This window comes from Pleurodeles waltl, chromosome 5 (assembly GCF_031143425.1).
Source record: "Pleurodeles waltl isolate 20211129_DDA chromosome 5, aPleWal1.hap1.20221129, whole genome shotgun sequence".
Classification (NCBI taxonomy): Eukaryota; Metazoa; Chordata; class Amphibia; order Caudata; family Salamandridae; genus Pleurodeles; species Pleurodeles waltl.
In genome coordinates this window covers 263,297,587-263,318,414 of record NC_090444.1, presented here as the reverse complement: position 1 = coordinate 263,318,414, position 20,828 = coordinate 263,297,587, and the positions used below count along the sequence as shown (strand labels likewise).

The window sequence follows — 20,828 nt, the reverse complement described above, 5'->3', positions numbered from 1 at the left end:
TAGTCACCATTGGCTCTGGCTGAAGTACATCAATGTAGAAGAAAAGGAATTAAAAAAACAAGATTTTTTACATTTACAGGACTGTCTTGTAATTAATTTCCAACTTGAACTAGAGCTTCTAGCAGTGTGAGACATACTATACTAAATCTATACAGCAGAATTCAGTCTGAGCAGCCAATAGCCCATTACAATATGCACAGAAGAAAGCCACATTGAATACAAATGGGAACACTTGGCTCACTGCTTTATCTTAGTACAATGCGAAAGTCCATTACACCCTGGAAAACTAACTCTGATGTGTATGCTCGGTCCAGGAGAGCACATTCACATCTTCTACTTAATAATGTGCTGAAATATCAGAATCTGGGGAAAAAATACATTAATTGCCATTTAAGATCCACAAACTGTCTTGGAGTTCCATCTAAAGCAATAGCAAGTGTACACTGTAATGTTGTCAATTTGATAATGACAATTATCTAGAATGACAAAATAAAATATAAATACCCATAGAAAACCCTGGAATATCCCAAATATTTATATTGCAAAAAGAATGGATGCCACCAGATCTAGTAAAGGAGCAACTCTGAAGCATTAAGTTAACAGACCGGAATACTTTGTGCAGGAAGAAATACTGTATGAAGAATCAAGTAACACTGATGAGTGTAGAATTTCAGAATTGGTTTTACCTGCAAAATACAAAACACAGATGTTATATGCAGTTGCTGATCAGAAAAGAGATCTAGGAATTGGCAAAACTCGACAGGGGGAGGAACATATTTTGAACGAAATACCTGGATCAAGAAGTGGAAGTATGGTTGCTCTGAAGAGTGCACTTGCCACATTGATAGAAAGCCCACAAACAGATTAGCTCTAAATGTAAGATCAAGAAAGTACATGATCCATGTATTGATTTCCTATGCCTGGAAAGGGACATGAATGTGATACATAACAGCCTCATAGTCACAGAGCAAGTCACCTAGTATACACAAGCTTTCACTGTCAAAGATCAGAAGGCGTCCATGGTTGACAAAATGCTTTGGGAAAAGAGCTTTGTTCATTATAGGCAGCCTACCAAAACATTGCCTTAACAGATTAGGCTTCAAAAGAGGCAGCCCAGCTCATAATGTATACAGGTCGGAATTTATTTTTTCTGCATGCCAAGAAACAATATTACTCTAAGGACTTTCACAGTGGTAGACCTACTTCGGAGGGAGAGTGGTAACGAATCAGGATTCCATTCTTTTCTATTCTATGCTTCTGACCCAATTTGATACACAGGACCTCCTCAGTAGCAAGACAAATGTAGAACAATCTCTCTTGAACATTTATCATAGTCAACTAGGTGCCATGATGAGGCCTAAAGCCTGAGGGCCAGACTTATCAAAATGTCACACAAAGCCACGCAGCAAGACAACTTTCTGCGTTGGGATGAATGACAGGGAGAGAGCAGGAATGTGCCATATCTACTTATATATGATGTATTGCTGCTCTCTCCCTGTGCTGGCGTGCTGAGTGCTACTTAGTGCCAATGCAGGCACCTCTGTGCCATGGTGCAAGGGTGCCTTTGTTAAAGGCAGGATTGCTTTTGCACAGGAAGGGATACCTTCCTGCAAAGAAACAATTGTTAGAGGAATTATCTTCATTTCTCATTATTTCATCTTTTTACTCATGCCCTAAGGTAACTATAAGATGTGCCCTCGCCACGCACTGCTAATTACCCCACATATTACATAAGCAACGTCTTCTATGACATCATTGATAATATAATTGCAATATTTGAAGTACAATGTTTGATCTGATATAACGAGTTATAGTTACTTGAAATAACTATAACAGCTGAATTTCTATGGTTTTGTGTGTGGAAATTCTGATCCTAACTATAACATCCCTGTCCTTTGGTATTTTAGTGATATATAACCTACTGAAAGGCTCCAGTAGGTAGTTAGAGCTAGGACCTAGTTTCCATAGGAAAATTGTTTTTGTTTTACTAATAACTTTAGCCCCATTTAATGAATCTTCACAAAATTTCCCAAAATAATTATCCACTCACTTCAGCTGCCAGCTGGAAAGTTTTGGGGTGATTCGTCAAGCGGGGCCAAGAAAAAGCAGGGGTTCCAACACCCATTTCCCTTATGCAATTTCCCATCTGGAGTTTAGACACGAATACAGTCTGAACAAATTTGTAAGAAAGCTAGATCTTGGTCCAGAAAGAGTGCTTTTTATAACGTTGTGTAAATCTGTTCAGTAGTTTTGGAGTGATTAAAGAAAAGGAATTATGTATATTTAGAGTTGCCTAGGGTCCCTGGGTTCTGAAAGATGTCAAACTGATATCTGATTGGCTACCACCACTACAACCAGGCCTCCCTTCCGGGCCGATTTCAGCCCCAGGGACCACATCCAATGGGGCCTAACCATAGGTGAAAAGAGGGACGGGACACGCAGGCACCTTTCTTGGGCCAGTTTCAGCCCTAGGGACTCCATCCCCGGGCCCAGTCATAAATAGATAGTAGAGGGAAGCTTTGTGCCGCCCTCCTTCCGGAGCCATTAATGGCCCTCGGGACCCCATCCCAAAGGGCCAGCTCCTGCTATGTGCAGGGGTGCCTACCCCGGGACATAACAGTTCCCCTCCCCACACTGGTGTGGCAAGGAAACCTGTGTTTCCTCTCACTTGGCGAGAGCAATTTCAAAGCTCCCAAAAAGCGAAAGCAAACACGAAGTCCCCCCCCCCCCCCAGCAGGCGCAGCATGAAAAATTCTCCCACCCACTGGAAGCAGACTTCAGATCTGTTTCCCTGCCTGCAGTGATGCGGGCAAAGGAACATTTAAATATTGCTCCCGCCTGCACAGAGCAGTGTTTTAGGTGCTCCCTCAGGTGGGAGCAATGCCAGTTTCTGTAGGATGGAGGGGCTGGCTGGGGCCACGGAGATCTTGGGGCTCTCCCTGTCATGTGGACTCTCATTATCCTAATGAGACTGCTGGATTTGGGCAGCAGCATCACCTGAATTGTGGAAAACTGAGTACAATCCCACACCATGTGACAACTGTCAACCTAATCTATTTCCAGCCAGATAGCAGCGCCTCATCTCTGCCCAAGAGCAGGGACGATTTGTGTTAACCGGGAGCATGGCATGACGACTTATCAGGGAAATCTTGGTGTATCAGATCTCATCCTTTTCTTTCAGTTACATTAGTCTCAAACATGCAAAGACAAACAGAGGCAGAGAATGGTTCAATAGGATTTATTGAATCAGCTGCGTCCTAGATAAAATGACATGTAATGCAATAATTAGAATGATAAAACATACAAGAAGCAAAATGGTGACAATGAAAGTAAAACATAGGAAAAGTCCCACCATAGTGTCACTATGCACAATATATGTCATTCCTACCTAAGCTACGTTAGAGCACAGAAGGATAAGCCTTAATCCGCCCTTCAGGTTTCCCCCCTGGGAAGACATAATTCCCCATACCTGAATATCATAGTTGCAAGGAAGCCTGTTGTCTATAGAGACACCATCCCATGTAGGCCAGGGAACTGGCAGTCTCAGCAAGCAGCAGTAAAGAAGTCAATCAGCATAAAGTTGTGGTCATCTGGCAGGAACCTCCGTCTAAGGTGCATGGAACAGGGAAAGTGTTTTATAATAAAACAGCTGATGTTCTGAGAAAATGTCCGTACGTAAAGATACGTGTGCTTCTGTGAACGTTAGAGATGCAGTGTACCACTTGTGCTGACAATCCTATCTCGCTGCAGCCTTGAGGAAAACACAAAGTGAAATGAATGTCGTACCAAGAAATGTAGGCCCGTATTTATACTTTTTTTGCGCCGCATTTGCATCGTTTTTTGACGCAAAAACGGCGCAAACTTGCAAAATGCCATTGTATTTTGTAGGTTTGCGCCATTTTGCGTCAAAAAGCGGCACAAATGCGGCGCTAAAAAAAGTATAAATATGGGCCGTAATGTTTTCCTAGGCAAAAGAGCCACCTAGATAAGGAAAATAAAACACCACTGTAGGAAAGTACCATCTTGCCTGGCATGTTACCCCCATTTTTCACTGTATATATGTTGTTTTAGTTGTATGTGTCACTGGGACCCTGGTAACCCAGGGCCCCAGTGCTCATAAGTGTGCCTGAATGTGTTACCTGTGTAGTGACTAACTGTCTCACTGAGGCTCTGCTAATCAGAACCTCAGTGGTTATGCTCTCTCATTTCTTTCCAAATTGTCACTGACAGGCTAGTGACCATTTTTACCAATTTACATTGGCTTACTGGAACACCCTTATAATTCCCTAGTATATGGTACTGAGGTACCCAGGGTATTGGGGTTCCAGGAGATCCCTATGGGCTGCAGCATTTCTTTTGCCACCCATAGGGAGCTCTGACAATTCTTACACAGGCCTGCCACTGCAGCCTGAGTGAAATAACGTCCACGTTATTTCACAGCCATTTTACACTGCACTTAAGTAACTTATAAGTCACCTATATGTCTAACCTTTACCTAGTAAAGGTTAGGTGCAAAGTTACTTAGTGTGAGGGCACCCTGGCACTAGCCAAGGTGCCCCCACATGGTTCAGAGCCAATTCACTGAACTTTGTGAGTGCGGGGACACCATTACACGCGTGCACTACATATAGGTCACTACCTATATGTAGCTTCACCATGGTAACTCCGAATATGGCCATGTAACATGTCTATGATCATGGAATTGCCCCCTCTATGCCATCCTGGCATTGTTGGTACAATTCCATGATCCCAGTGGTCTGTAGCACAGACCCTGGTACTGCCAGACTGCCCTTCCTGGGGTTTCTCTGCAGCTGCTGCTGCTGCCAACCCCTCAGACAGGCAGCTGCCCTCCTGGGGTCCAGCCAGGCCTGGCCCAGGATGGCAGAACAAAGAACTTCCTCTGAGAGAGGGTGTGACACCCTCTCCCTTTGGAAAATGGTGTGAAGGCAGGGGAGGAGTAGCATCCCCCAGCCTCTGGAAATGCTTTGTTGGGCACAGATGTGCCCAATTCTGCATAAGCCAGTCTACACCGGTTCAGGGACCCCTTAGCCCCTGCTCTGGCGCGAAACTGGACAAAGGAAAGGGGAGTGACCACTCCCCTGACCTGCACCTCCCCTGGGAGGTGTCCAGAGCTCCTCCAGTGTGCTCCAGACCTCTGCCATCTTGGAAACAGAGGTGCTGCTGGCACACTGGACTGCTCTGAGTGGCCAGTGCCACCAGGTGACGTCAGAGACTCCTTGTGATAGGCTCCTTCAGGTGTTAGTAGCCTTTCCTCTCTCCTAGGTAGCCAAACCCTCTTTTCTGGCTATTTAGGGTCTCTGTCTCTGGGGAAACTTTAGATAACGAATGCATGAGCTCAGCCGAGTTCCTCTGCATCTCCCTCTTCACCTTCTGATAAGGAATCGACCGCTGACCGCACTGGAAGCCTGCAAACCTGCAACATAGTAGCAAAGACGACTACTGCAACTCTGTAACGCTGATCCTGCCGCCTTCTCGACTGTTTTCCTGCTTGTGCATGCTGTGGGGGTAGTCTGCCTCCTCTCTGCACCAGAAGCTCCGAAGAAATCTCCCGTGGGTCGACGGAATCTTCCCCCTGCAACCGCAGGCACCAAAAAGCTGCATTACCGGTCCCTTGGGTCTCCTCTCAGCACGACGAGCGAGGTCCCTCGAATCCAGCGACACCGTCCAAGTGACCACCACAGTCCAGTGACTCTTCAGCCCAAGTTTGGTGGAGGTAAGTCCTTGCCTCACCTCACTGGGCTGCATTGCTGGGAACCGCGACTTTGCAAGCTACTCCGGCCCCTGTGCACTTCCGGCAGAAATCCTTCATGCACAGCCAAGCCTGGGTCCACGGCACTCTAACCTGCATTGCACTACTTTCTAAGTTGGTCTCCGGCGACTCCTTTGTGCAACTTCGGCGAGCACCGTTTCACGCATCCTCGTAGTGCCTGTTTCTGGCACTTCTCCGGGTGCTACCTGCTTCAGTGAGGGCTCTTTGTCTTGCTCGATGTCCCCTCTCTCTGCAGGTCCAATTTGCGACCTCCTGGTCCCTCCTGGGCCCCAGCAGCGTCCAAAAACGCCAAACGCACGATTTGCGTGTAGCAAGGCTTGTTGGCGTCCATCCGGCGGGAAAACACTTTTGCACGACTCTCCAAGGCGTGGGGGATCCATCCTCCAAAGGGGAAGTCTCTAGCCCTTGTCGTTCCTGCAGTATTCACAGTTCTTCAGCCTAGTAAGAGCTTCTTTGCACCAACCGCTGGCATTTCTTGGGCATCTGCCCATCTCCGAGCTACTTGTGACTTTTGGACTTGGTCCCCTTGTTCCACAGGTACCCTCAGTCAGGAATCCATCGTTGTTGCATTGCTGATTTGTGTTTTCCTTGCATTTTCCCTCTAACACGGCTGTTTTGTCCTTAGGGGAACTTTAGTGCACTTTGCACTCACTTTTCAGGGTCTTGGGGAGGGTTATTTTTCTAACTCTCACTATTTTCTAATAGTCCCAGCGACCCTCTACAAGGTCACATAGGTTTGGGGTCCATTCGTGGTTCGCATTCCACTTTTGGAGTATATGGTTTGTGTTGCCCCTATCCCTATGTTTCCCCATTGCATCCTATTGTAACTATACATTGTTTGCACTGTTTTCTAAGACTATACTGCATATTTTTGCTGTTGTGTATATATATCTTGTGTATATTTCCTATCCTCTCACTGAGGGTACACTCTAAGATACTTTGGCATATTGTCATAAAAATAAAGTACCTTTATTTTTAGTATAACTGTGTATTGTGTTTTCTTATGATATTGTGCATATGACACTAAGTGGTACTGTAGTAGCTTCACACGTCTCCTAGTTCAGCCTAAGCTGCTCTGCTAAGCTACCATTATCTATCAGCCTAAGCTGCTAGACACCCTATACACTAATAAGGGATAACTGGGCCTGGTGCAAGGTGCAAGTACCCCTTGGTACTCACTACAAGCCAGTCCAGCCTCCTACATTGGTTGTGCAGCGGTGGGATAAGTGCTTGAGACTACTTACCACTCTTGTCATTGTACTTTTCATAAGAGAAAAATATACAAAACAAGGTCAGTGTATATACACATAGCCAAAAAGTTTTGCATTTCCTCTTTTCACTCTTTTCTAAGTGCTGAAAAGTACTTCTAAACTTTCAAAAAGTTCTTAAAAGTTTAAAAAGTTTTTTTCTGTCTTTCCAAAAAGTTCTGAAAACTTTTTTCTCTTTTTCTATCACTTTAACTCTCTCTAAAAAAATGTCTGGCACAGGAAAAAATGTTGAACTGTCCAAACTTGCATATGATCACCTTAGCTGGAAAGGAGCAAGGAGTCTCTGCATAGAGAGAGGTTTGAGTGTAGGGAAGAATCCTTCCTTAGAACTGTTAATTAATATGCTTAGAGTACAGGATAAGGCCATAAGTGCCCAATCTGTAGAAAAAGTAGCTAATGGTTCTCAATCTGATCCAGGGACTCCCCCAGGAAAAGGTTCAGGAAAGAAACTTCTCAGCCTGCCCATTACTAGACAGTCTAGCATAGTTGGTACAGAGGTTGAATCACATCATACTGATGATGTGCTCTCACATTATGCTGGTAGCCAAGCTGTTAGGGTGCCCTCTGTAAGGGACAGGTCTCCTTCTGTTCATTCCCATCATACCTCTGTATCTAGAAATGTCCCTCCCACCCACCCTGATGACAGATTGTTAGAAAGGGAGCTCAATAGATTGAGAGTGGAACAAACCAGACTGAAGCTCAAGAAGCAACAGCTGGATTTGGATAGACAGTCTTTAGAAATAGAGAGGGAAAGACAGAAGTTGGGTTTAGATACCCATGGTGGCAGCAGCAGTATTCCCCATAGTCATCCTGCAAAAGAGCATGATTCCAGGAATCTGCACAAGATAGTTCCCCCTTATAAGGAGGGGGATGACATTAACAAGTGGTTTGCTGCACTTGAGAGGGCCTGTGCTGTACAGGATGTCCCTCAAAAGCAGTGGGCTGCTATCCTATGGCTATCATTTAGTGGAAAAGGTAGGGATAGGCTCCTTACAGTGAAAGAAAATGATGCCAATAATTTCCAAGTTCTTAAGAATGCACTCCTGGATGGTTATGGCTTAACCACTGAACAGTACAGGATAAAGTTCAGAGAGACCAAAAAGGAGTCTTCACAAGACTGGGTTGATTTCATTGACCATTCAGTGAAGGCCTTGGAGGGGTGGTTACATGGCAGTAAAGTTACTGATTATGACAGCCTGTATAACTTAATCCTGAGAGAGCATATTCTTAATAATTGTGTGTCTGATTTGTTGCACCAGTACTTGGTGGACTCTGATCTGACCTCTCCCCAAGAATTGGGAAAGAAGGCAGACAAATGGGTCAGAACAAGAGTGAACAGAAAAGTTCATACAGGGGGTGACAAAGATGGCAACAAAAAGAAGGATGGTAAGTCTTCTGACAAGGGTGGGGACAAATCTAAAAATGAGTCTTCATCAGGCCCACAAAAACACTCTGGTGGGGGTGGTGGGCCCAAATCCTCCTTTAATCAGAACAAGGAAAAGAAACCATGGTGCTATTTATGTAAAATAAAAGGCCATTGGACAACAGATCCCAGTTGTCCAAAGAAAGGCACCACAGCTCCTACCACTACAACCCCTACTGCTACACCTAGTGTCCCTACTAATAGCAGTGGTGGTGGGAGCAAACCTACTAATAGCCAATCCAAGGGAGTAGCTGGGCTCACTTTTGGTAATTTAGTTGGGGTTGGTCTAATTAGGGAGACCACAGAGGCTACTTTAGTCTCTGAAGGGGCTATTGACTTAGCCACTTTGGTTGCTTGCCCCCATAACTTGGAGAAGTACAAGCAACTAACCCTAATAAATGGTGTTGAGGTCCAGGCCTACAGGGACACAGGTGCCAGTGTCACAATGGTGATTGAGAAACTGGTGCACCCTGAACAACACATACTTGGACACCAGTACCAAGTAACCGATGCTCACAACATAACACAAAGCCACCCCATGGCTGTTGTAAATCTCAACTGGGGGGGGGTATCTGGTCCAAAGAAAGTTGTGGTAGCTTCAGATTTACCTGTAGACTGTCTATTAGGGAATGATTTGGAGACATCAGCTTGGTCAGATGTGGAGTTGGAGGCCCATGCAGCAATGCTGGGCATCCCAGGGCATATTTTTGCTTTGACAAGGGCTCAGGCCAAAAAGCAAAAAGGACAGGGAAGCTTGGATCCTGGAACAATGGACCAAGTGCTCCCTAAAGCTAGGGTTAGTAGAAGCAAACCACTTCCTACCATCCCTCCCTCTACAGTGGATTCAACTTCAGAGGAAGAAGAATTCCCTCCCTGTGCAGAACCTACACCAGAGGAGCTGGAAGCAGACACTGCTGAGCTTTTGGGTGAAGGGGGGCCTGCCAGAGAGGAGTTGAGTGTGGCACAGCAAACCTGTCCCACATTAGAGGGTCTCAGACAGCAAGCTGTCAAACAGGCTAATGGGGATGTCAGTGACTCTCACAGAGTTTACTGGGAGGACAACCTCTTGTACACTGAGCATAGGGATCCTAAACCTGGAGCTGCCAGGAGATTAGTGATTCCTCAGGAGTACAGAAAGTTCCTCCTAACACTGGCACATGACATTCCCTTAGCTGGGCACCTGGGTCAAATGAAAACTTGGGACAGATTGGTACCATTGTTTCATTGGCCTAGGATGTCTGAGGACACAAAAGAATTTTGTAAGTCCTGTGAAACCTGTCAAGCCAGTGGCAAGACAGGTGGCACTCCAAAGGCACCCCTTATCCCACTGCCTGTGGTTGGGGTTCCCTTTGAAAGGGTAGGGGTTGACATAGTTGGCCCCCTTGACCCTCCTACTGCTTCAGGCAATAGGTTTATCTTGGTGGTAGTGGACCATGCCACAAGATATCCTGAAGCTATTCCTTTAAGGACCACTACAGCACCTGCAGTGGCAAAGGCCCTCCTGGGAATATTTTCCAGGGTGGGCTTCCCAAAGGAAGTAGTATCAGACAGAGGAAGCAATTTCATGTCTGCCTACTTAAAGGCCATGTGGAAGGAGTGTGGTGTAACTTACAAGTTCACAACACCCTATCATCCACAAACAAATGGACTGGTGGAGAGATTTAATAAAACTCTCAAAGGCATGATTATGGGACTCCCTGAAAAACTCCGCAGGAGATGGGATATCCTTCTACCATGCCTCCTTTTTGCCTACAGGGAGGTACCCCAGAAAGGAGTGGGCTTCAGCCCCTTTGAACTTCTTTTTGGACACCCTGTTAGGGGTCCACTCACACTTGTAAAGGAGGGTTGGGAACAACCTCTAAAAGCTCCTAAGCAGGATATTGTGGATTATGTACTTGGCCTCAGATCAAGGATGGCTGAGTACATGAAAAAGGCCAGTAAAAACCTTCAGGCCAGCCAAGAGCTCCAGAAGCAATGGCATGATCAGAAGGCTGTTTTGGTTCAGTACCAACCAGGGCAGAAAGTGTGGGTCTTGGAGCCTGTGGCCCCAAGAGCACTCCAAGATAAATGGAGTGGACCCCACACAATTGTTGAAAAGAAGGGTGAAGTCACCTACTTGGTTGACTTAGGCACTGCCAGGAGTCCCCTTAGGGTGCTCCATGTCAACCGCCTGAAACCCTACTATGACAGGGCTGATCTCACCCTGCTCATGGCAACAGATGAGGGACAGGAAGAAGACAGTGATCCTCTACCTGATCTCTTCTCTTCCACAGAACAAGATGCTCTTGTGGAAGGTGTAGTTTTGGCTGATTGTCTTACTGCTGAGCAGAAAGATAATTGCATAAATCTCCTAGGACAATTTTCAGAACTCTTCTCCATTGTGCCAGGCACCACTTCTTGGTGTGAGCACACTATAGATACTGGAGACAGTTTACCTGTCAAAAGTAAGATCTATAGGCAGCCTGACCATGTCAGGGACTGCATAAAGCAAGAAGTTCAGAAAATGTTGGAACTAGGAGTGGTTGAGCACTCTGACAGTCCATGGGCTTCTCCTGTGGTACTGGTACCAAAACCCAATTCTAAAGATGGAAAGAAGGAAATTAGGTTTTGTGTAGACTATAGAGGTCTCAACTTGGTAACCAAAACTGATGCTCACCCTATACCCAGGGCAGATGAGCTTATAGATACACTGGCATCTGCCAAGTATCTAAGCACTTTTGATTTGACTGCAGGGTATTGGCAGATCAAATTGTCATAAGATGCTAAACCTAAGACTGCATTTTCTACCATTGGAGGACATTACCAGTTTACTGTAATGCCTTTTGGTTTGAAAAATGCACCTGCCACTTTTCAGAGGTTGGTGAACACAGTCCTGCAAGGGCTGGAAGCTTTCAGTGCAGCATATTTGGATGATATAGCTGTCTTTAGCTCCAGCTGGGATGATCACCTGGTCCACCTATGGAAAGTTTTGAAGGCCCTGCAAAAGGCAGGCCTCACTATCAAGGCTTCAAAGTGCCAGATAGGGCAGGGTAAGGTGGTTTATCTGGGACACCTTGTTGGTGGGGAACAGATTGCACCACTTCAGGGGAAAATCCAAACTATTATTGATTGGGTTCCCCCTACCACTCAGACTCAGGTGAGAGCCTTCCTAGGCCTCACTGGGTATTACAGGAGGTTCATTAAGAACTATGGCTCCATTGCAGCCCCTCTTAATGACCTCACATCCAAGAAAATGCCTAAAAAGGTATTATGGACAGCAAACTGTCAGAAAGCTTTTGAGGAGCTGAAGCAGGCCATGTGCTCTGCACCTGTCCTGAAAAGCCCTTGTTACTCTAAAAAATTCTATGTCCAAACTGATGCATCTGAATTAGGAGTAGGGGCAGTCCTATCACAACTTAATTCTGAGGGCCAGGATCAACCTGTTGCTTTTATTAGTAGAAGGTTGACCCCTAGAGAAAAGCGTTGGTCTGCCATTGAGAGGGAGGCCTTTGCTGTGGTCTGGGCTCTGAAGAAGTTGAGGCCATACCTGTTTGGCACTCACTTCATTGTTCAAACAGACCACAAACCTCTACTTTGGCTAAAACAAATGAAAGGTGAAAATCCTAAATTGTTGAGGTGGTCCATATCCCTACAGGGAATGGACTATACAGTGGAACATAGACCTGGGAGTAGCCACTCCAATGCAGATGGACTCTCCAGATATTTCCACTTAGACAATGAAGACTCATCAGGTAATGGCTAGTCTTATTGTCCTTCGTTTGGGGGGGGGGGGTTGTGTAGGAAAGTACCATCTTGCCTGGCATGTTACCCCCATTTTTCACTGTATATATGTTGTTTTAGTTGTATGTGTCACTGGGACCCTGGTAACCCAGGGCCCCAGTGCTCATAAGTGTGCCTGAATGTGTTACCTGTGTAGTGACTAACTGTCTCACTGAGGCTCTGCTAATCAGAACCTCAGTGGTTATGCTCTCTCATTTCTTTCCAAATTGTCACTGACAGGCTAGTGACCATTTTTACCAATTTACATTGGCTTACTGGAACACCCTTATAATTCCCTAGTATATGGTACTGAGGTACCCAGGGTATTGGGGTTCCAGGAGATCCCTATGGGCTGCAGCATTTCTTTTGCCACCCATAGGGAGCTCTGACAATTCTTACACAGGCCTGCCACTGCAGCCTGAGTGAAATAACGTCCACGTTATTTCACAGCCATTTTACACTGCACTTAAGTAACTTATAAGTCACCTATATGTCTAACCTTTACCTAGTAAAGGTTAGGTGCAAAGTTACTTAGTGTGAGGGCACCCTGGCACTAGCCAAGGTGCCCCCACATGGTTCAGAGCCAATTCACTGAACTTTGTGAGTGCGGGGACACCATTACACGCATGCACTACATATAGGTCACTACCTATATGTAGCTTCACCATGGTAACTCCGAATATGGCCATGTAACATGTCTATGATCATGGAATTGCCCCCTCTATGCCATCCTGGCATTGTTGGTACAATTCCATGATCCCAGTGGTCTGTAGCACAGACCCTGGTACTGCCAGACTGCCCTTCCTTGGGTTTCTCTGCAGCTGCTGCTGCTGCCAACCCCTCAGACAGGCAGCTGCCCTCCTGGGGTCCAGCCAGGCCTGGCCCAGGATGGCAGAACAAAGAACTTCCTCTGAGAGAGGGTGTGACACCCTCTCCCTTTGGAAAATGGTGTGAAGGCAGGGGAGGAGTAGCCTCCCCCAGCCTCTGGAAATGCTTTGTTGGGCACAGATGTGCCCAATTCTGCATAAGCCAGTCTACACCGGTTCAGGGACCCCTTAGCCCCTGCTCTGGCGCGAAACTGGACAAAGGAAAGGGGAGTGACCACTCCCCTGACCTGCACCTCCCCTGGGAGGTGTCCAGAGCTCCTCCAGTGTGCTCCAGACCTCTGCCATCTTGGAAACAGAGGTGCTGCTGGCACACTGGACTGCTCTGAGTGGCCAGTGCCACCAGGTGACGTCAGAGACTCCTTGTGATAGGCTCCTTCAGGTGTTAGTAGCCTTTCCTCTCTTCTAGGTAGCCAAACCCTCTTTTCTGGCTATTTAGGGTCTCTGTCTATGGGGAAACTTTAGATAACGAATGCATGAGCTCAGCCGAGTTCCTCTGCATCTCCCTCTTCACCTTCTGATAAGGAATCGACCGCTGACCGCGCTGGAAGCCTGCAAACCTGCAACATAGTAGCAAAGACGACTACTGCAACTCTGTAACGCTGATCCTGCCGCCTTCTCGACTGTTTTCCTGCTTGTGCATGCTGTGGGGGTAGTCTGCCTCCTCTCTGCACCAGAAGCTCCGAAGAAATCTCCCGTGGGTCGACGGAATCTTCCCCCTGCAACCGCAGGCACCAAAAAGCTGCATTACTGGTCCCTTGGGTCTCCTCTCAGCACGACGAGCGAGGTCCCTCGAATCCAGTGACACCGTCCAAGTGACCCTCACAGTCCAGTGACTCTTCAGCCCAAGTTTGGTGGAGGTAAGTCCTTGCCTCACCTCGCTGGGCTGCATTGCTGGGAACCGCGACTTTGCAAGCTACTCCGGCCCCTGTGCACTTCCGGCGGAAATCCTTCATGCACAGCCAAGCCTGGGTCCACGGCACTCTAACCTGCATTGCACGACTTTCTAAGTTGGTCTCCGGCGACGTGGGACTCCTTTGTGCAACTTCGGCGAGCACCGTTTCACGCATCCTCGTAGTGCCTGTTTCTGGCACTTCTCCGGGTGCTACCTGCTTAAGTGAGGGCTCTTTGTCTTGCTCGATGTCCCCTCTCTCTGCAGGTCCAATTTGCGACCTCCTGGTCCCTCCTGGGCCCCAGCAGCGTCCAAAAACGCCAAACGCACGATTTGCGTGTAGCAAGGCTTGTTGGCGTCCATCCGGCGGGAAAACACTTCTGCACGACTCTCCAAGGCGTGGGGGATCTATCCTCCAAAGGGGAAGTCTCTAGCCCTTGTCGTTCCTGCAGTATTCACAGTTCTTCAGCCTAGTAAGAGCTTCTTTGCACCAACCGCTGGCATTTCTTGGGCATCTGCCCATCTCCGAGCTACTTGTGACTTTTGGACTTGGTCCCCTTGTTCCACAGGTACCCTCAGTCAGGAATCCATCGTTGTTGCATTGCTGATTTGTGTTTTCCTTGCATTTTCCCTCTAACACGACTGTTTTGTCCTTAGGGGAACTTTAGTGCACTTTGCACTCACTTTTTAGGGTCTTGGGGAGGGTTATTTTTCTAACTCTCACTATTTTCTAATAGTCCCAGCGACCCTCTACAAGGTCACATAGGTTTGGGGTCCATTCGTGGTTCGCATTCCACTTTTGGAGTATATGGTTTGTGTTGCCCCTATCCCTATGTTTCCCCATTGCATCCTATTGTAACTATACATTGTTTGCACTGTTTTCTAAGACTATACTGCATATTTTTGCTGTTGTGTATATATATCTTGTGTATATTTCCTATCCTCTCACTGAGGGTACACTCTAAGATACTTTGGCATATTGTCATAAAAATAAAGTACCTTTATTTTTAGTATAACTGTGTATTGTGTTTTCTTATGATATTGTGCATATGACACTAAGTGGTACTGTAGTAGCTTCACACGTCTCCTAGTTCAGCCTAAGCTGCTCTGCTAAGCTACCATTATCTATCAGCCTAAGCTGCTAGACACCCTATACACTAATAAGGGATAACTGGGCCTGGTGCAAGGTGCAAGTACCCCTTGGTACTCACTACAAGCCAGTCCAGCCTCCTACAACCACCACAAATGTGGCTGATTCTAGAACAATATAATAAAGCAGAATAAAATGTTGGTAGGCCAAGGGCATAAGCAGCAGGCCTAGTCGCTAAAATAATGTGCTCAAAGACATCACTAAAATGGCTATACAACACCCCTGTGGCTCTCAAAGAGGACATGGTGGGTGCCCTGGTTGAACAAAGCTATTTCTCTATTTTGTTTAACTTAATAAGGTGATATTTGTTTGTTTTAGATATCCATTAAACTCAAACTTATTTTAATAAAACTACACAACAGAATTAACATATAGGACAAGGTGAACAACTCAAATCTGCCATTGCTTATGTTTTTTAGATTTTGAAATACCCTAATTTGCAAAGATCATAAGTAATGCTTTTTCCTTCTTCCTGATACATACCCGTACATGCCTTTGAAAATTGTGCCCAAAACATCTATAGCAGGAATAAAATGGGAATATTCTTGTACACTTAGTACAAATAGAAAGGACTGTGCCCTCTCCGGACTTTTTTCTTAAAAGGAAGTTGGATATTTCTGGGCCAATTCGTAAAGGCATGTATGAGTTCATTAAAGAGTAGTCCTGTAGTACCAATAACCATACTCATAAATTCTTCTGTGAATTGTCCTTTTTAGGTTTCGCTTGCGCTGTGCTTGTAAAAATCTTTTGTATTCAATATGCATCTTAAAAGGGGTTTACTTTCCACCCCCTTGCTTTCTTTGCTTTTCATTGGTTCCTGTGCTTGCCACTTACTTTTCCTCCATTTCTATTGGCTGTCACACTATTTTCATGCATTTATCAATGCTTGTTCCTCATATGTTTGCTCTTATCAGTTTCCCATCCACCAAGTACTGCTCTCATCTGCTTTGTGGGGACTTTTTTTAAGCTATTTTCTGCACAGCGCTTGCACCCTTCTTTTGTAATGTGCGTATTTATTTTTACCTGTTTACTGAATCTACCAGTGGCTGCACGCATTTCAAGATTTCATGACTGCCTTTAACATGCATGCTTGAAATGTGTGCAGCCACGAGGAGATTAGATAAACAAGCACAAAACAAGCACAGCGAGGTGCTTGTTCACCTAATTTCCCCGTGGCCGCATGCATTTCAAGCGTGCATGTTAAAGGCAATGCATGCAGCCACAGGGAGAGTTTCCTCTCTCTCTCTCTCTTATAGTCTCTTCAGTAGTACAAGTACTTTACCCATATACGTGATATGTTGTGTTTTACTTTTTTGCACAAATCTAAGTTTTTGGGAAAGAGGCCTGGATTGCAGATTTAATGTCATGAAGTCTGGTCATGGTTCGAACAGAGACATCAGAATTCGAATTTTGATTTAAACAATGACAGAGAATTCAAGGCAGAATCAAAATGTTATTAGGTGTTACATTTTTGTTTGAGGTACTCTCCAGGGAACGTCTTCTTCTTTTATGCTTGTCAGGAATCCCTCACACAGAGAGATTGAAATGTGCCTGGAGCGTCAACACCTTGGTAGCCATGATCAGTTGGTCCTTGGCTTACCAATTTGTGTTCTACGAGGTTGCACAGAAAAATCCCACAAATAGAAATAGCTAGCTAGTTCACCCGAAGAGCAATGGTGATGACTTTTGCACCACCGCAGAAATTATGGGGCAGATTTAAGAGCCCATAGCGCCTTCTTGCGCCACATTAATGTAATTTTTTTACACTTATGTGGTCCAGCGAAGCCAAAATCGCTGCGTCAAATTTACAAAGTGTCCCAATACATGCATGCACCACTTGGTAACCCTTTGCACTACATTATCCCTGTGCCACGCAAAATGTGTGCAAAGGGCGCATTCCCCCATTAGGGGGGACCGAACAAATGGTGCAAAAAAATATAAGAGATTTCTTTGCATCATTTTGTTCAGCACTTTTAACGCCTGCTCAGGAGGCACACCATTGTTTACAAAGGACCTCACTGGGCTTTGCAGGATTAGCGTCAACATTTTTTACACTAATCCTGCAAAGCTCCGAACTAGCGTCAAAGATTTTGACGCTAGTTTCTACTGTCATGGTGTGCCATATCTTAGACACAGCACATACATGGTGGCATTAGGGGACGCTAAGGGGCGCAAGAAAAGTGGCGCTCCACTGGGTGCAGTGCAACTTTTCTTACAACAAGTCCTACTTTTTTTACTGAATGCTTTATCTCAGCTTGTAAGCTTTGATGCCACTAGCTGTAGGAACGACTGTTAATATATCGAGCCAGAGATGACACTAAAACGAACTAAACACACATTTTAAGATTAGGTCTCTATACTTTACAACAAGCAGCTTGCCGGAAGTCCTTTCCTATTTGCTGTTCAGGCTGAACGCACGCTCTCTTGAAGATGCCGTGCCATATTTGATTACTCCTTAAACACAATTCTGACAGTAGCAACAGGGAACATCTCCCTAAATGAAGATCTACTGCCCTGAAATGAATACTTTGCATCTGCTTTACGAGTAAACAGATTTGCAACGATGGTGTGAATTGTAAAGCCCATATAAACTGTAATGTGCACACACATTCAGTCTCCCCTCTCCCAATAACATGATCCCCCTAACAACTACGAGCTGTAGCAATAATTAACGTTTGCCCTTCTGTAATAGCAGTACATCTGCTGAGCACATGCCAATAGTACTTTACTATTTGGGGAATATTGTACTTTACTGAAACGTGCACTATCACATAGGGCTCCAGATTATAGTATTCCATGCTAGAAGTTAGATAGTTCCACTGAAAGCATCCCAGAGTCAACGTGACATTCACACCAACACAGTGCATCATAACGCACAAGAATCCTTAATACACGCACTCCGGCCACGACACACTCAACACTTTGGGAGCATGCTGGTTGGGCTTTCCGACGACCTGGTGGGGTGCCGGGAGAACCTGCAGATTGTTGGAGCTATAGACTAAATAAATGCAAAGAGAAACACCCACTTCCGCCACTATCTCCACCTACCTTGTTGAGTAACTTGTTTCCACATTAATAAAGCCAAGAACCTTGCTACTTCATCTTCGCAGGTGAAAGCCATTTCTTTCAGGGCCAGTGACTCATTAGGTACCATAGTTTGCATTCCACAAAACTGTCATAATTACAAAACCCTTCACACGAACTGCATGTTTTGCTGTGCCACTTTATGTGGGTCGGGTAGGGCGTTTGAACCTAAATTTCATGTGCACTATTTTCTTTTCACAATAAACAAGTCATAACACTTTTACTGAGTTGCTTTAAATTGTATTGCACAACTGCTCACCAAGCCAAAACTTTAAAAAAAGATATATTAATCACATAGGCGAAACCTAATGCATTACCAATGCTTGTTTTGTATTATGGTGCCTGTAGGCCAACAACTGGTAACACATAACGCTATTGTAACCCTAGCTCCCTTCATCTGCAGTGGTCTAACATGGTACAGTTTTAAATATGGGGAAGTCACCTCATCGTTTAGGATCGATAAATTAAGTATCAATTAAGTATTAGCAACGTCTGTCACATATAGCAATCTGGAACTGTAAAACCGTGCTGTGAAGCGCTATAAAAAGACCAGGTTATTATTAGGACGTACAATGAGAAAAGTGAAACTGTAAGTCCCAGCACCTTTATATCAATTGCCTGAAAGCAGAGGTCTGGCTCAAAGCCACACTGATGAATGTTGACTAAAGCTATTGGACAGATGACAAATGTGCACAAAGCAGACACACGGCCTGTCATCGACCCTTCACTGCGTTACAAATTTCAGGGTCACTTGTTGCCAGTATTTACTCACAGTCGGCCCAAAACATACTCCGCTGTATCCAGCACTCGAAATCAAGTTGTAATGTCCTTCTTGGCAAAGCTGAGCGTTTATTCAGTGTCAATAAAATACCTAGACGCACTAGGGCCTTTTACGCCACACTCGTAATCTCAGAATATCAGTGCTGACCTCTGTATACAAACGTCGCATGCCCTGTGGCACAGTTGATACCATTAAGATTATGATCTGATCGCTCGTCAGCATGGTGTTCACCAGTTGCTCATATTTATTGTTCTTATCTTTGCCTTTCTCTTTTCACAGGATCATAGGCCTGGTAGCCGATATTGCCAGATTTGGAATTTTCAGCGTCATTCTCCTAGCGCTGCATCTGATTGGAGAATTTTTTACGCTGGTAGTTCTCGCAGTCGTTGATAACCCAAATATAGTGAACGCTGGTGTGACGTTGATAAACATTTCAGGAATCCTCGTGGGTGCTGGAATTCTAAGGTAGGACTCCACACGTAACCGGAAGTAGCAAACTCTGTTTTCGTTTTTAAGAGCAAGTCGCCGTTTCAGAGATGGGTGCCTACTAATACACAATATATGGATCCTTTACTGTGCTAACTTTAATCAGATACACTGTACTTCATTATCAAAGGCAATTTCGGCCGTAAACAGTGCTTCAGTTGTAAATAAACAACTGCCAGGGCCCAAAGTATTGCTTAGGAGGTCACTGCAAGTTGCACTGAGGACTGGAGCTGCCATCGCTTCCACGGACCTCTATAAACCGCTCCCTACTAAACAAGCACAAATAAAACTGTAAACATGTCTGGGCCACTCTAGCATTATTTTGTTAAATGTGCATTTGATTGGTAAACTGATCTGCTCCATACAGACTGTGATAAGTAAGTGCCGGTGTTAACAATTAAGTGACATTGCCCAGCACGCGAAAGTACTGCCTCAAATTAAGCACTGGCCGTAAGCATATGTTTCTGACTGAATTTATCTTTTTATGCCTAGCAAAAATTAACAAAGGGATTCTTGAAAGGCATAAACCAATTTATGGGGGCATTAATCCCCACAGCCATAAATAACACTCACTCTAAGGTGTGCTAGAATGTTGGGCATGCCCACAAACATGTATTTGTGGGCACTCCCAAGCTCCTCTCCAACCCTTTCCCATAGTGGAAGCTGTCAGAGTTCTACGCTAGCACCCAGCCTGAGTACTTCCCTTTCTTTCTAAGAGTGGGTGGGGCATGGGTCATCGCCATAGTGCTGTGTGTAGGGGAAGAACTTTATCCATGGGAAAAAAAAAATCACCATTGAGGAAAAAACATTGTATAGGGAATCCTATGTCTTCTATGCGGTGTTCTCCACTTTTGAGATTTTTGCACAGAGCGAAAGGGATTCCACAGGAAAAAAAAAACACCTGACCTTCCCAGGAGTATGCCTAGCGTTGCTTTCCAGGCATACTCCTGGGAATGTTGTTCAGACGGATGCAGAGATATCAGCCCCTACCCTTCTTTTTAGTGAACCAGGGCCTATGATTACGAAGCAGCTGCGTTGATTTTAACAGAAGAAAATATCATTTTCCTGAGCCTTTACATTCTATGGGGCTCCAAGGAAATCACGATTCATGCATGAGGGTCAGTCACGTTTCAGCTTATTGAGGTTCAGTATTTTGAGGTAATTGGCAGAACTCATGCAGAGTATCTTTATAATTTCACACCTCAGAACAGTGAAAAGTACACAAGTGCCCCATGTGGGAAGCCACAGCATTGGGGTTTACTAAGTGTGGTAATACTGCATATAAGCTGGTAATGAGGCCTTATGTAGGG

At 45.3% G+C, this 20,828-nt stretch overlaps 1 protein-coding gene across 1 annotated transcript in view; it reads left to right on the top strand.

Moving 5' to 3' along the window:
* The window catches only part of ABCG5 (ATP binding cassette subfamily G member 5), a 161,733-nt gene that overhangs the window by 108,572 nt on the left and 32,333 nt on the right, over window positions 1-20,828 (top strand). Inside the window, exon 11 of the mRNA XM_069236713.1 lies at window positions 19,312-19,497. Coding sequence (XP_069092814.1) covers window positions 19,312-19,497 — 186 coding nt within the window. The remainder of the gene's footprint in view (window positions 1-19,311; window positions 19,498-20,828) is intronic.